Here is a 15,675-nt window from a genome sequence, read left to right as displayed (position 1 = left end):
GAGTTCGAGGCCAGCCTGGACTACCAAGTGAGTTCCAGGAAAGGTGCAAAGCTACACAGAGAAACCCTGTCTTGAAAAACCAAAAAAAAAAAAAGTTAAAAATAATAAAAAAGGGACAAAGGAAGACACCCAACTTTAACCTTTAACTACATACGCACACACAAGTTTTTGTATTTACACACACAAGCATACACCCCAAATACACACATACATTCCTTAAATTTTAAAAATCTATAGTGCTGACATAATTGATTTTTAGTTAACTAAAGAAGTTAGGCAAACTTATAAACAAAAAGCAAGGCTACATGTAAGTATACATTTGGTTATTATTCAAAATCATATTAAAAGTGAAAAATACTTTAAGTAGCTTATTTGCTTTAATACTATTATTTTAAGCAAACAGGGGTAGTGGTGCTTTTAATTCTAGCACTCAGGAGACAGAAGGAAGTGGATCTCTGAGTTTGAAGCCAGCCTGACCTACACAGTGAGTTCCAAATAAGCCAGGACACAATGAGAGACCTTGTCTCCAAGAAAAAACTGAGGGGTAAATTCTAAATTTCTTTTATTGTGGGGGCCATTCAGGCCACAGCATGTGTGGCAGTCACAGGGCAACTGTGGAATCAGTTCTCTCCTTCCACGAAGCGGGCCGTGCAAACTGAACTGAGAGTATCAGGCTTGGCAGTTGGAGCCTTTACTGGCTGAGCCATCTTGTCAGACACCAATAGGAGTCTTTTCTTTTTTGGGGGGGGTGTGGGGTGACAACATGGGTTTGTCTCTGTGTAGTCCTAGCTATCCTGTAACTCAGAGATCTGCCTGCCTCTGCCTCCCGAGTGCTGGGATCAAAGGCATGTGCTATCACTGCCTGGCAGGAGTCTTTTTTTAGAGTGTGTGTGTGTGTGTGTGTGTGTGTGTGTGTGTGTGTGGGTGTGTGTGTGTGATGTGTGGGTGTGAATGTGGGTGTTTGTTCAGAGGACAACTATGTACGTAGAGTTGATTCTCCCCTTCTCCTTCTATATGGATTCATGGGCTTGAACTCATGTCAGCAGCCTCACTTAGCAAGCACTTTCTGCAGAGCCATCTTCCCAGCTAATCTGACTTTATGAGAAGAAGGCTTTTCATGGTGTAGCCCAGAGGGATCCTCATGACCCTCCTGCCTTAGTCACTTGAGAGCTAGGACTGTAGGTGTGTGTCAACATATCTAAGACTCATTTTCAAGTCTTACTGAGTATGGTAACCCACACCAGTGATCACACTTGGAAGCTAAGGCAAAGGATCACCAAAGTTGAGGCTAACGTGAGCTACACAGTGAATATGAGGCCAGCCTGGACCACTCAGCGAGACCCTGTCTCAAAACCCCAAGACAAACTAACAAAATATAAAATCTCCAGTTTAAACTCCAGCCCTCTGTGTGGTCTATTAAAGGTAAAGGAGTTTCAAAAGAATGTTTTTTGTTATTAAGGCAGGGTTTTATTGTATATACCCTAGTCTAGCCTTGAACTCACTATGTAGGAAAGCACATGACCTCAAACTCCTGATCTTCCTGCTTCCAATTCCCAACTTTAAGATTACAGGCATGTGTCACTTCTCCCATCTCCAAATATATTTAGAAGCCTAAAAAAAGTAGGACCATTCATACACATGACTGACTACAGCTGGGGACCTACCCAAACTGAAAGATATAGTCAAAATCTTGAAAAGAACACAAAGCACAAAATATTGTTTATACTTTATTAAAGATTTTATATAGCATATTGGGTTATAATGAAAATTATAAAGCAAGTTTTGTATTAGTAAAACACTGCATAAATTAAGATTACAGCTTAAGCTAGTTCTAGGCTAGATTGGTTGAGGCTACACAGTGAGACCCTATCTTTAAAAAAATAAATGAGGCGCTGGAGAGATGGTTCAGAGGTTAAGAGCACTGGCTGCCCTTCCAGAGGTCCTGAGTTCAATTCCCAGCAACCACATGGTGGCTCACAACCATCTGTAATGAGATCTGGCGCCCTCTCCTGGCACGCAGGCAAACATGCAAACAGAACACTGTATACATAATAAATAAATCTTATTAAAAAATGAACAACCAAAAAAAAAACGAAAAAAAAAAAAAAAAAAAAACAACAACAAAAAAAACCAACAAAGAAGAATGAGGAAACCTTTGAGGAACCCAAAGAATAAGCAATATTTAAGATTTAAGGTAAGACTTTAAATCTAAAATCAAACACCTAGAATTTAAAACTCTCAGAAAAAGCTGAGACAATGGCTCATATTCACAAACATCAGTGTTTTACCTTTTTTGTTTTGGTTTTTTAAGACAGAGTTTCTCTGTGTGTCCCTGGCTGTCCTAGAACTTGTTCTGTAGACCAGGCTGGCCTCCAACTCAGAAATTCACCTGCCTCTCTACCTCCCAAGCGCTGGGATTAAAGGCATGTGCCACCAATGCCCGCCTAGTATTTCACTTTCAAAGAAGACACAATAAAAGGAAAAGGGACATTGATAGCGAATTGTTTTCTTAATTGTGGGAGTTAAAAAAAAAAAAAAAGCTACCTACTAATGAGGTTCACAGACTATTTAGGATTTTCACATAAAAGGTGTGAAAAAGTTTTCTATTTGATCATTTCTCAACCGAAGTCAGACTTGTAGTCCAGGTTATATAACATGGAGTTGCCTAAAATCCTAAGATTCCTTCCTAGTCCTAACAACTCATCAACTGACTCCTCAAAGATGGACGCACAAACAAGGTCGGGTACCATGTCCTCCAGCAGACTAAACACACTCACCCATGAGTGTTATGAGCTTGTTTTTCAGCTGTGTGTCTAGTCGTGCGATCATCATCTCCACCGCATTCCGAATTTCCCGAACACGCTCATCCTTTGCATTTCTTACAGCTTCTACATTTCTTTCCTAGAAGATAAATAAGAACATAATGCAATCACTGTGATTACTCTTAAAATCAGTTAATTACCTCTTTAAAATTCATAACCAAAATTTTAATTGTTTGTACTGTATAGGTAAAACTGCTTTAAAAAAAAAAAATCCTGTAAGTTTGGGGTCAGCAAGTTGACTTGGGAGATAAAGATGTCTGCCACCCAGTCTGACAACCTGAGCTCAATCCCTGGCATCTACGTGGTGGAGAAAGACCCAATTCCTTCAAGTTGTCCTCTGACTTCCAAACCTAGGCCACAGAAAGGTGTACAAACACACATACATACACACACAGTAAATGTTAAAAAAAAAAAAGTTGTAAATTCCACTAAATCCATTTTAAAGATTATTAAAAACACACAATTAGGGCCTGGTGAGGTGGCTCAGTAGGGAAAGGTGCCTACCACAAAGCCTGATGACCCAAGTTCAAATTCAAAGACCCGTATGGTAGGAGAGAACCAACTCCTGCAAGTTGTCCTCTGGCCTTCACATGCATGCACTCAAACACCTACCTATATGTGCAAACAAACACACAAATAAATGTAATAAAGCTCTCAAAATAAAGAGTATAATTAAGTTTCTTATAATTTAACAAATATAGTAATAAAAAGGTCTTTACTGTAGGTGGAGTTTTCCTGTGTGTGTCCCAGCAGTGGCTCCCAAATAACCACAACGGACTGGGTGTGCTGGCACATACCTATTATCTCAGTACACGAGAGGTCGAGGCAGAAAGACCAGGAGTTCAAGGCTAGCTTCAACTACAGATCTGAGACCATCTTGGGCTGCATGAAACCCTGTCTCAAAACAGACAAACAAAATTTAGGAAACATAAAACTAGTCCCAATCACATTCAGATAAGAAACTACTTTATAAAAACAAAAGGGTCTAAGAGATGGCTTGGCAGGAAAAGGCACTGCCCACCAAGCCTAACAACCTGAGTTAAATCCCCATGAGCCATACAGGGGAGAGAGCTGATATCTGCAAGTTGTCCTTTGACCTCCACAAGAATGTCAGGATATGTGACTACATGCTCACATACACTAACACACACATTTAAACAAAACTGACCAGTACATATCCTAAAACAGAAAAGATTTGGTTTTGTTTGGGTTTTTTAAGAATCTCATGCATTCCAGACAAGACTAGAACTTGACATATAGTTGAAGACCCTGAACTGGTTCTTTGGCCTCCATCTACCCTCTTCAGTGCTGGGATTACAGGTACATGTCTTCATACCCAACAAAAGATGCTTTAAATCCAGTGTTTTCTCTAGTTTATAAAGATTGTTTTCAGAATACGTACAAAAAGACAGTTGTTTTTCCAAGATTGCAAAATATATGCAATAGATTTCAAGTCAGTGTACCACAAAAAATAAAAAATATAATGTCTATACATGCTATTATTATATATAAGTAGGACTCTCAACCTAGAATAGCCTCCTAATGCTGCCAAGAGAAATTAATGATAGACAAGGCTATAAAATCAACCAAAAAAAAAAAAAAAAGTCAATTCAGGGAGCTGGAGAGATGGCTCAGCGGTTAAGAGTACTGACTATTCTTCCAGAGGTCCTGAGTTCAATTCCCAGCAACCACATGGTGGCTCACAACCATCTGTAATGAGATCTAGTGCTCTCGTCTGGCCTGCAGGGATACATGCAGACAGAACACTGTATACATAATAAACAAACAAATCTTTAAAAAAAAAAATCAATTCAGCTAGTGCTGGGCAACGGTAGCACTCGTCTTTAATTCCAGCACTTGGGAAGCAGAGCCAGGTGGATCTCTGTGAGTTCAAGGCCAGCCTAGTCTACAGAGCAAGCTCTAGGACAGGCACCAAAACTACACAAAGAAACCCTGTCTCGAAAAAAATCAAAAACAAAAAACAACAACAAAAGAAAAAAAAACAAAAAATCAATTCAGCTAGCTTGTTTTTCAAAAGGACTTTGTAGCATGCATGCAATGCAGTAATGCTATTTTATATTGAAAAAATGTTACAAATGATTTCATTCTTGATTCCCAAAAGGTAAAGAATACTTGCTGGTAGGTTAGTAATGATATACAAAAAAAACCATTCTGGCAACTTTAAACAGAATATATTCCAAAAGGATATTTAGTACTTGTTTGAAATTTATCACATTTTTCCAAAGAAAAATTATAAATAACAAATAACTTACTAAAACTGACCCAGATAACATTTTTTCAGTTTTTATTTACATATGAGTTTGTGTCTATCTGGGTATATGCCACATGTTGAGAATGCCTGTAGAGGCCAGAAGCTGGAGTTACAGGCAGTTATGAACTGAACTCCAGTCCCCTGAAAGAGCATCAAGCAACCTGAGCCATCTCCCCATCCCAACATACTGCATCTCCAAAGCCATTTCCCCAACCCTACATATGACATCTTCATAGTTAAATAATAACTCTTTAAACTCTATGGAGCCTAATTCAACATACACAAAAGAGTTCATTCAGGAGCTAGAGATGGCTCAGCAGTTAAGAGTACTTACTGCACTTGCAAAGGATCCAGTTTTGGTTCCCAGCACCCACATGGTGGCTCAGAACCACCTGTAATTCTAGTTCCAGGGAATCTGAAGCCCACTTCTGAACCCAAGGACACCAGGCATGCACATAGTTCAGATATATACAAGAAGGCAAAACATTCATACACATGAAACAAAAAATAAATCTGAAAGAAAAAAGAGAGTTCCCTCACTGGTAGCAGAAACCCTCCCAAAAGCTGAGGATCTAAAACCTGAATGATTATAAAAGTCAACACTGGGGCTGGGGAGATGGCTCAGTTAGTTAGTAAGATGCTTTTTATATGAGCATGTGAACCTAAGTCTGGCCCCAGCATCCACACTGCTGTTGAAGGCAGAAACAGGGTCTCTAAGGTTTGCTGACCCACCAGCATAGCCAAATTGTTGACCTCCAATTCCTACTGAGAGACCCATGTCAAAATACAAGGTGGATGGCTCCTGAGGAATGACACCTGAGGATGACTTCAGGCCTTGCATGTACCACTACCCCAACAAAAACACATAGTGTCAATAATAACACTACTTAGATGTAAATTTAACTCTGTAACAAGTCCACTTTTTGAATTCACTACTGATTCTCTATCTATAAAAAACAATTCTTGGGAAATGGCTCAGTGTCTTAAAGGAATTGCTGTACAATACTGACGACCTAAGTTCACTCCCCAGAATCCCCAAAGTTGTCCACGACCTCCATATACGCACCATAGCAAAAGAATGCCCACACATCACACACACATTCACACACATGCGCACAGAAACATACAAAGAATACATTTGTTCAAAGAAAGAAACTAAGAAAGAAAGAAAGAAAGAAAGAAAGAAAGAAAGAAAGAAAGAAAGAAAGAAAGAAAGAAAGAGGCAATTCTATAGCTTTAGCTGATCCCTATATGCCATAGCTCTGGGTGTAAATTCCTGTTTGAAGCTGACTGAGACTTGAGGTTTATCACCCCATCAAATCTTTAAACTTTGAAAATCTTGATTTGAACACAGAAGTTATATAAGAATATATACCACAGAATCAAAAAAAAGGTTATCAATCTCATGTAAAAGTAATCTTACCACTTCTTGAACTAAGCTGATCAGTTCCATAAGACGTCGACGAAGTTTGGCTACCTCTTCATTCACTTTAGTGACATGCTGTTCATAAATTTCTGCCAAAGGTTTAAACATGTGTCCACCATGCTACAGAAATCAATATGAGTAGTGTGAGGAGGTTTCATACACTCCAATTACATTTACATTCCTCTTTAATATTCTATGGACAATGATAAACTGGTAAATTATTTTCAAATGAATTTCATCTTTTAATATCACCTTTATTTTCTTAAAATAAGCCAGTGATTGCAAAAAATTATCTAGAAAATGTAGCAATGCCATCAAGAATCTAAATACTAGACATTAAGAAAATAACAGAGCCAGCTATGGTAAAACATGTCTTTAATCCCACCACGTGGGAGGCAGAGACAGATTAATCTCTGAGTTCAAGGCTGGCCTGGTCTACATAGAGAATTCTAGGACAACCCACAGACAAACCTTGACAGAGGCATCTTGTTTAGCATAAGCATCCCACCATGGTCTCCACACACACACACACACACAAAAAAAAAAAAATAAAAATGTGGATTTCTTTTTTGTTTTAGATTTTATTTTATATGCATGAATGTTTTGCCTGTATGTATGTATATATGTATGTATGTATGTATGTATGTATGTATACCACATGTATGCCTGGTACCCCAGAGAGATTAGAAGATTTTGGATACCCTGGAACTGGAATTACAGATGGTTACATGGATGGAGTTATGGATGCTTATAAGTCATCAGGTGGGGCTAGGAATTGAACTCACGTCCTCTGCAACAGCAACAAGTGCTCTAAACTGCTGAACCAACTCTCCAACTATATGATGTAGAGAGACAGGGTTTCTCTGTGTAGCCCTGGCTGTCCTGGAACTCACTCTGCAAACCAGGCTGGCCTTGAACTCAGAGATCGCCTGCCTCTGCCTCTTGAGTGCTGGGATTAAAGGCGTGCACCACCACGACTGGCTGATGTGGATATTTTTCCACCACCCTGCCTGATGTGGATTTTTTTAAATGCTGATTCTGAGAGTGTCTCTTGAGCCTCTTATAAAACTTGCTTCAACATCAAATTGTGGTAACTTAAATTTTTTCCAGTCAGTACATTAGAATTCAAACTCAGACAAAGCTCTCTGGACTGAGCACTACTCAACCAGCTCAGCCTGCCATACTCTCTGTAAATACACTGCCCAATAGCCACACAAAATGATCAGGTCTCATAGTTAACCTGAGACTTAGGCAATTACTGATGTAGATAAACTTTCATTTCTCCCACTAAGAATCTATTGTTTTAGTCTAGGGTTAGAGCCCATTGATAGAACACCTTTACTAGCATATGGGAGGCTCTGAATCTCCAGCACTGACAAAAACAAAAACTCTTATTGTGTTTAATCTCAACCTATTTATGTTGTTATACTGAATATAAATGACTTAATTGGCTATTAAGCAACTTCTAGGAGGCTACTATGAATACTTCAGATTTGATAAAGGTAAGTTGGTTTAAAAACCTTTTAGCTAGGGCTGGAAAGATAGCTCAGAGGTTACGAGCACTGGCTATTCTTCCAGCAGTCCCAAGTTCAATTCCCAGCAACCATATGGTAGCTTATACCCATCTATAAGAAGATCTGGTGCCCTCTTCTGGCATGCAGACAGAAACACTGTATACATAATAAATAAATCTTAAAAATCTAAAAAAAAATCTTTTAGCCAGACATACTACACGCCTATAGCCCCAGCACTAGGGAAGCTGAAGCAGAAGGACTTGAAGTTTAAGGCCAGCCTGGCCTACATAGTGAGATTCTGTCTCAAAAAAAATCAAACATCTTTTAAGCCAAGCAAGGAATTGCATGCTTGTAGTCACCTCTGGATGGAGGCTAAGGTGGGGGTAGGCAACAACCCTGGGAACAGTGAGGGCCTCTGAACAAGATTAGAAAGACAAACTAAATAATACTTCATTACTTCAGAAGCGTCTAAAGTCTGAAGATCAACTGACCAGTACTCAAATCAGAGACACTGGTCCTGGGCTGAGGATGTAACTTACTGGTATGGCACTGGCCCAGCAAGCATAAGGCCCTGGGTTCAATCACCAACACCACAAAAAAAGGAAGGAGAAAAGAAGAAAGGAGAAAAATAAAAGTTAAATGTGAATATATATTTTATATACATTAAGCTATGAAAGCCGTATTTATCCTATATCAACACTCTTGACCAAAGAGGTTCTTCTGGAACAGCAGGAGGCACAATACTTCTAAAATGCATAAAACAGGTACATTTTTCATCAAAGTAAAATGATAACTTTATTCCATCTAAATCAACTAATGCTATCAATTCCTTCTAGTATCTAAACCAAAGAGAACATGCTGAATTTGTTCTGCTCACCATTCCTCCCCAAAGTGCACACTGATGGCAGATACACTTCTTACAAGTCCAGCAAAATACACTAAGTTTTTCATGGTGATTTTCACATCTATACAATATGAAAAGAAAAGGCAGTTATAAATTAAAACTGAAATATAATTTCCAAGAAATTTCTAAGCTAAGGCAAACAGATCACTCAATTTGAAATGGTTATAGCATCATAAAAAAGGTAAAAGGTATTCAACAGCTTCTAAGAATTAGGCTAAATAATTACACATGGACAAAAATGTTAAAGTACTTTTTTCATTAAACTTTAAACAAGCAAATGACAGATTCCTTTCTAAAAAAACTACATGCCCCACTTCCTGTCATCACTATATACAATAAATGCTATCCCATTACTGCCTAATACAAAGACTAACCTTCGGACAAGAGCACATGTATGTATATGCATAAGTACTTTCCTGCAACTGGCCAATAATAACAAACGAGAGATATCAACTGCACAATGTCAATACTAGGTCGCCACTATAAATGAACAATTCAATTAAAACTTTCTCTTAATACAGATGTTCACATATAAAACAATGAAGTTCAATTCTGCTACAGACTTAACTGTGTTCTCCAACAAATTCTTATGTTGAAGCCTTAACCTCCAAAGGGACTCAGAAAGAAGGCAGCCAGTTACAAGTCAAGGATAGAAGCTTCACCAGAAACCAACCCTTCATCAAGCACCTTGATCTTGGATTTCCTGCCTCTAAAACTACAGAAGGGAAAAAAATTCCCACTGTTTAAACCACGCAGTCATCTACCATATCAATATAGAGCCTTCCTTTACATGGTATATTACATAACACCAAAATCTTGGTATGGTGGCACATATCTGAAATACATTTGAGAAGCTAAGGCTCAAAATTACAACAAAACAGAAGATTGCCAGATTAGGAAACTGTAGGACATTTATTCCTTTTATGAGAGGCACTAATAAAAATGTAAAAGCCCAACCAAAAAAAAAACCTTTTCCAAATAGTGATATCTCATCATTCTACAGGGAAAAATATTCGAGAGGTCACTGATGAAATGTGTTATTATATTTAAATCACTTTTTGGTATGACCACCACAACGCTAAAAGTAACAGCCTTAAGAGTCCAGTTTAGTAAGCCAGGCATGGTGGCGCACGCCTTTAATCCCAGCACTTGGGAGTAAAGGCAGGCAGAGCTCTGAGTTCCGGGACAGCTACATAGAGAAACCCTGTCTCAAAAAAAAAACAAAAAAGAAGGGAAAAAAGCACAGTTTAGCTAGAACAGTAGTAGAAATAACACCCAGTCTTATTTAATTAAGGACTAGCGAGGCATCAATTGAGCAAAGTGGCACAAACCTGTAATCTCTCCCCAGGAGACTGAAGCAGAGGAAGGCTAACTACAAAGTGAAACTACAAAGTTAGTTTAAGGTCACTCTGGGATACACAGCAAAAGCCTGCAGTTAAAAAGTAAAAAAAAGAAAAGAAAAAAAAAAAGAAAGAAAGAAAAAGAGCCAAACAAATAAGAATAATCCAATTTAGCTACCTCTCATTTTTGTGGGTCAGTTCCTTTTCTTCTTTTTAAAAAAATGACTCATTATTTTTTATTACTTTAAATTACGTGTACATGTATCTGTTTGTGGGTATGTTCATTTAAATGCAGGTGCTCATGGAAGACAGAGGCATTGGATCCCCCTGGAGCTGGAGTTACAGGGAGTTATGAACCACATGATGTGGGTGATAGGAATCTGCTGTGGGATGTTCTGTATGGCAAATGTGTTGCTCTGATTGGTCAATAAATAAAACACTGATTGGCCAGTGGGTAGGCATGGAGTATAGGCGGGACAAGGAGGAAAATAAAGCTGGGAAGTAGAAGGCTGATTCAGAGACACTGCCAGCCGCCACAATGACAAACAGCATGTGAAGATGCCGGTAAGCCATGAGCCACATGGCAAGGTATAGATTTATAGAAATGGATTAATTTAAGCTGTAAGAACAGTTAGCAAGGAGCCTGCCACGGCCATACAGTTTGTAACCAATATAAGTCTTTGTGTTTACTTGGTCGGGTCTGAGTGGCTATGGGACTGGCAGGTGAAAGAGATTTGTCCTGATTGTGGGCCAGGCAGGAAAACTCTAGCTACAGGAATACAACTTAGGTCCTCTGCAAAAGCAGTATGCACTCTTCACCAGTGAGCCATTTCTCTAGCCCCATGGTCCTAGCTCTATAAAATAGTAGTAGTAGTAATAGTAGTAGTAGTAGTAGTAGTAATAATAATAATAAATAATAATAATAATGTTAAACTTAGTAGTTTAACACACTGTGTATAAATAGTTACTTTAAATATGACATTCCTGGAATCTCTCCTAACTTTCCACTTTTGATCTGTTCCTAATAACCCTATAGATATGACCAATATTTGTAAACATGTACTATAAAACGACTCATTCTTTATCCACAATTTGCTCCCATTGTACTTTCTAACAAGACCGTACCATTCATTGTATTATTGCTGTGTTCCTGTTAATCAGTTAAACAGAATTAACCTATTCATTTGCCTTTGTATCCGATAATCTAGCACAGTGCTTTTGTGTGCCTCTGTGGGCGAGAGGTCATGAAATAGATGTTAAATAAACAACATAGAAAGAAAAACTTTAGATATTGAGCAACAAATGAAAGCATATAGAAGGTTAACTAACATTAACTTTCTCACTTATAGAAAAAAGAGAACACTATCAATATAGTGTCATTAGATCTTGAAGTCAGTGAGTATTTTCACATACATGTGGCCCTAGGTTCAATCCCCAGGACCCAATACATACACAGACATTCTTGAGCAAGTACACACCAAGCCAATTATAGAAGTGTATGCATACGGATACATAAAACGTCATTAAAACAGCACATGGCATAACCTATTAATTCCTGAACCAAAGGACCGAGCACATACTTGTCCTTCTCATTCTCTTCATGCTTGGTGAGACTGCACAGTTGGAGAGTGTCAAGCTGCTGTGTCACCTCCTCTGCCCAGCGACAATTCACTAGTTCCCGTAGCTGGAGTGGAGCACTGAAAAGAAAATCCATACATGTATATGTTCCAGCACAGACATCCAAGATTTTTCTAAAGTAGGTATTCCTCAAAAGAGAGCACAATATTAAAACAATAATAAAAGTCAGGTATGAAAAAGCTCATCTGTAATCTTATCACTAAGGCTACAGAACTGAAGAGTACAAGGCCAGTTTGGGTGAAATAATGAGCTCCAGGCTAGCCTGGGCTACGCAGTGAGGCATTCTGTCAAAAAAGCAAAGAGGCAATGAAAAATATGCTTTGTAACTTATTTTATCACATTCATACATCTCACACACACACACACACACACACACACACACACACACACACACACACACACGACGAATGCACTATCCAAACAATAACAATGATAATTTAGATGATAAATTTTTAATTTCTTAGCCTAAATTGGACTGTACAAAATGATAGCCATGGACCTGGAGTACATAGTTCAGTGGCAGCGTATAATGCTATTAGTATGAGTTAATTCCTGGATTCAAGTCATAGACCATCAAAACAATGATAAATAAATGGCAATCACTGGCCAAATATGGCTATTTCATTTAAAAAAATGGTAACACATGCCTATAACCCCAACATCCAGGAATCTGAGACCAGAGGATGAGTTCAAAGCCCACCTGGGCTACATAGCAAAACAGTCTCAATAAACAAATAAATAAAATGTCACTAGTCACACTAGACACAATTGAAATGTCCCATAGCACATGCAGCTGGTGGCCACACTATACTATATGTAGAAGAGTACAATCACTACAGCAAGTTCTCATTTACAGTGCTGCTCTTCTCATAAACTAATATGAAAAAGCAAACAGAAGAGTAAAAGGTGGCAGTCTGGCACCATTGCCTAAATAACGAGAAATAGAAACAAGCTAAACATTTCTCAATATCAACATAATCTTATAGAGTTATCAAACACATGCTTAAATGACTTACACACACACCATCAGTGAAATATTTCCACTGATTTTAGGAGGGGGGAAAAGCAAATTATAAAGCCAGGTATGGAGCACACGCCTGTAAATCCTATCACTTCAGGACGTGGTGTCAGGAGTTCAAGTTTATCCTTATAGGTGGAGGCCAGCCTGGGCTACATGAGAACATATCCCAAAGAGTAAACAAATGGCAAGCAAGAGAATCATAAACAGTAAGTTACTATATTTGTCTGCTTTAAGAAAAGGTATATAACTGCTAGGCGATGGTGGTTTGTGCCTTTAATCCCAGCACTCAAGAGGCAGAGGCAGGTGGATCTCTTTGGGTTCGAGGCCAGCCTGGTCTACAGAACAAGTTCTAGGACAGCCAGGGCTATACAAAGAAACCCTGTCTCAAAAAAACCTAAAAAAAAAAAAAAAAAAAAAAAAGGTATGTAAGAATATACACCACCTCTTGCATATAAGAATAACACGCCTGTCCATTTTTTCTGAAAGGATTCTTTTTGTCCAGTAGATCAAGTCTCACACTATAGCTCAGGCTAGCCCCAAATGCATGGCAAACCTCCTGCTTCAGCCTCCAGTGCTCGGGATCACAGGTGTGAGCTACCAAGCCCCAATTACACTTTTTGTTTAAATTCAAAAGTTAAGAAGTCACACAATAACCTATGTAAGAAAAACAAGGGCACAGCACTACAACCACAAATAACACATTCAACCTGAAATTACATTCAAACCTGAAATTTGGTCAGACATACAGACAGTTTCTGCACTTGTGTTTCCAAATCTACTCATCATTTTTTATTCAACTTTATCCCCTAAGGAAAAGAAATGTGGAGAACTGCAGGGGTGGAGGGGGAAGGGGGAATTTTGCCTCTGGACATCCCAGGGCATCCTCTGACTGCCCCCGTGGCTTGTCCTTTCTTTTACCATTTTCCATATATATCAACAGCAAAAACACTTACCGACAATGAGGACACTGAGCTCTCTGCTCTGTCAGCCAGCGCTAAGGAGGCAAAATAATTAAATTCTGATTACAAAAACACCATTACTTTATAGATCTAATCATTACAAACTACATTTAATGAGTTTAACTCTCTAGTGCCTAAATTTATTTTAGAGATACAGAAATAAACAGGCAATCTACTCTCTCTCTCTCTCATCATTATCATTACAGGAACAAATTTTCAAAGGGACAGAATTTATCCCAAAATAGTTAACAGGCTACTCTCCCATAGGGAAAGCAAGCGATTCTAGAGCTAGCTAGATCTCACAAAAGATGTAATCTTTATAAAAGTAATGCCGTCAGCCAGGCGGTGGGTGGCACACGCCTTTAATCCCAGCACTCGGGAGGCAGAGGCAGGCGGATCTCTGTGAGTTCAAGGCCAAGCCTGGTCTACCAAGTGAGTTCCAGGAAAGGCGCAAAGCTACACAGAGAAACCCTGTCTCGAAAAAACCAAAAAAAAAAAAAAAAAGTAATGCCGTCACTCTACCCTCAAAAAATAAGCCACAATGATTTTTTTTTCCTAACTAATTACAAACCACGTTGTTTAAGGTAGTACTAAATTTACTTTGTAAAAAGCAAACTAATTCTAAGGTACATATTATGGGCATGTAAATCAGACCTAAAAACACGAGTAAGCACTAGGGCCGGTCCTCCTCAAGTCTTATATATAATGTTTGGTAATTAAAACACCCAGAAATTCTGGTTTTTCTTACAACTATAAAAAAGTTTCAAGCTGGGCGGTGTGATGGTGCACGCCTTTAATCCCAGTACTCAGGAGGCAGAGGCAGGCGGATCTCTGTGAGTTCGAGGCCAGCCTGGTCTACAAAGGGAGTTCCAGGACAGGCTACAAAGCTACACAGAGAAACCCTGTCTCAAACAACAAAAACAAAAGTTTCTGGAGACAATAACATCTCTACAAAAACCCTAACCTGGATGACTCAGCAGGGTAAGGAAGCTTACTGGCAAGCCTGAAGACTTGAGTTTGAATCCCAACTCTCCTCATCTACATGGTGGGAAGAGAAAACTGACTTGCATAAATTGTCTTTTGACTTCCATATGCTGTCCCTCCCATACACACACCATTAAGATAGATGTAATAAAAAGCCCAAATTTTATTAATTTCATGGGTTGACTGAGGGAGCCAGATAGGGTATTGAATACCCTGGAGCTGGAGTTACAGGCAGTTGTGAGCCCCTTGAAGAGGGATGCTAGGAACTCAGATCTTCTGGAAGAGCAGCAAGTTATCTTAACAGCTGAGTCATCTCTCCAGCCCATAATTTCATCTTTTAAATTACTCCTGAGGCTCAGTGTGGTGACAACATGCCCCTAATCCTAGCAACCTGAATGTAGAAACAGTAGGATCACAAGTTTGAGGCCAGTGTCTTCTACATTGTGAATTCTAGGCCAGCCAGGACTACACAGCAAGACTCTGTCTCAAAGACATCAACAAAAATTATTACTGAATGGAAACAGTTGTAACCCATACATAAAACAAATACTTGGGGGCTGGAGAGATGGTCCAGCAGTTAAAAGTATTAACTGCTCTTCCAGAGTTCCCAGGCTCGAGTCCAAGCTCCTACAAATGTGGTTCACAACTGTAATCTCTAATGCCCTCTTCTGGCCTCCTCAGATACCAAGCATGCAAGTGGGTGCACATGAAATATATGCATGAAAAACATTCATATACTTAAAATAAAAGAATACACTTGGGCTGGAGAGATGGCTCAGCAGTTAAGAGCACTGG

General features: G+C 39.0%; 1 protein-coding gene across 9 annotated transcripts in view; it reads right to left on the bottom strand.

Moving 5' to 3' along the window:
• Positions 1–15,675, bottom strand: part of Trim37 (tripartite motif containing 37) — a 134,830-nt gene that overhangs the window by 106,133 nt on the left and 13,022 nt on the right. For 8 of the 9 annotated variants that reach the window (XM_059271450.1, XM_059271443.1, XM_059271446.1 and 5 more), the window contains 5 exons: positions 13,891–13,931; positions 11,859–11,975; positions 8,912–8,999; positions 6,518–6,640; positions 2,778–2,901 (listed from right to left, as the gene is read on the bottom strand). In XM_059271450.1, the coding sequence (XP_059127433.1) occupies positions 2,778–2,901; positions 6,518–6,640; positions 8,912–8,999; positions 11,859–11,975; positions 13,891–13,931 (493 nt within the window). The remainder of the gene's footprint in view (positions 1–2,777; positions 2,902–6,517; positions 6,641–8,911; positions 9,000–11,858; positions 11,976–13,890; positions 13,932–15,675) is intronic. The other variant, XM_059271451.1, reaches the window with a different exon arrangement.

The sequence above is a fragment of the Peromyscus eremicus genome, chromosome 8a (genome assembly GCF_949786415.1).
Source record: "Peromyscus eremicus chromosome 8a, PerEre_H2_v1, whole genome shotgun sequence".
Taxonomy (NCBI): domain Eukaryota; kingdom Metazoa; phylum Chordata; class Mammalia; order Rodentia; family Cricetidae; genus Peromyscus; species Peromyscus eremicus.
The sequence above is the reverse complement of the archived record's forward strand: the minus strand, read 5'-3'. Positions and strand labels throughout refer to the sequence as shown.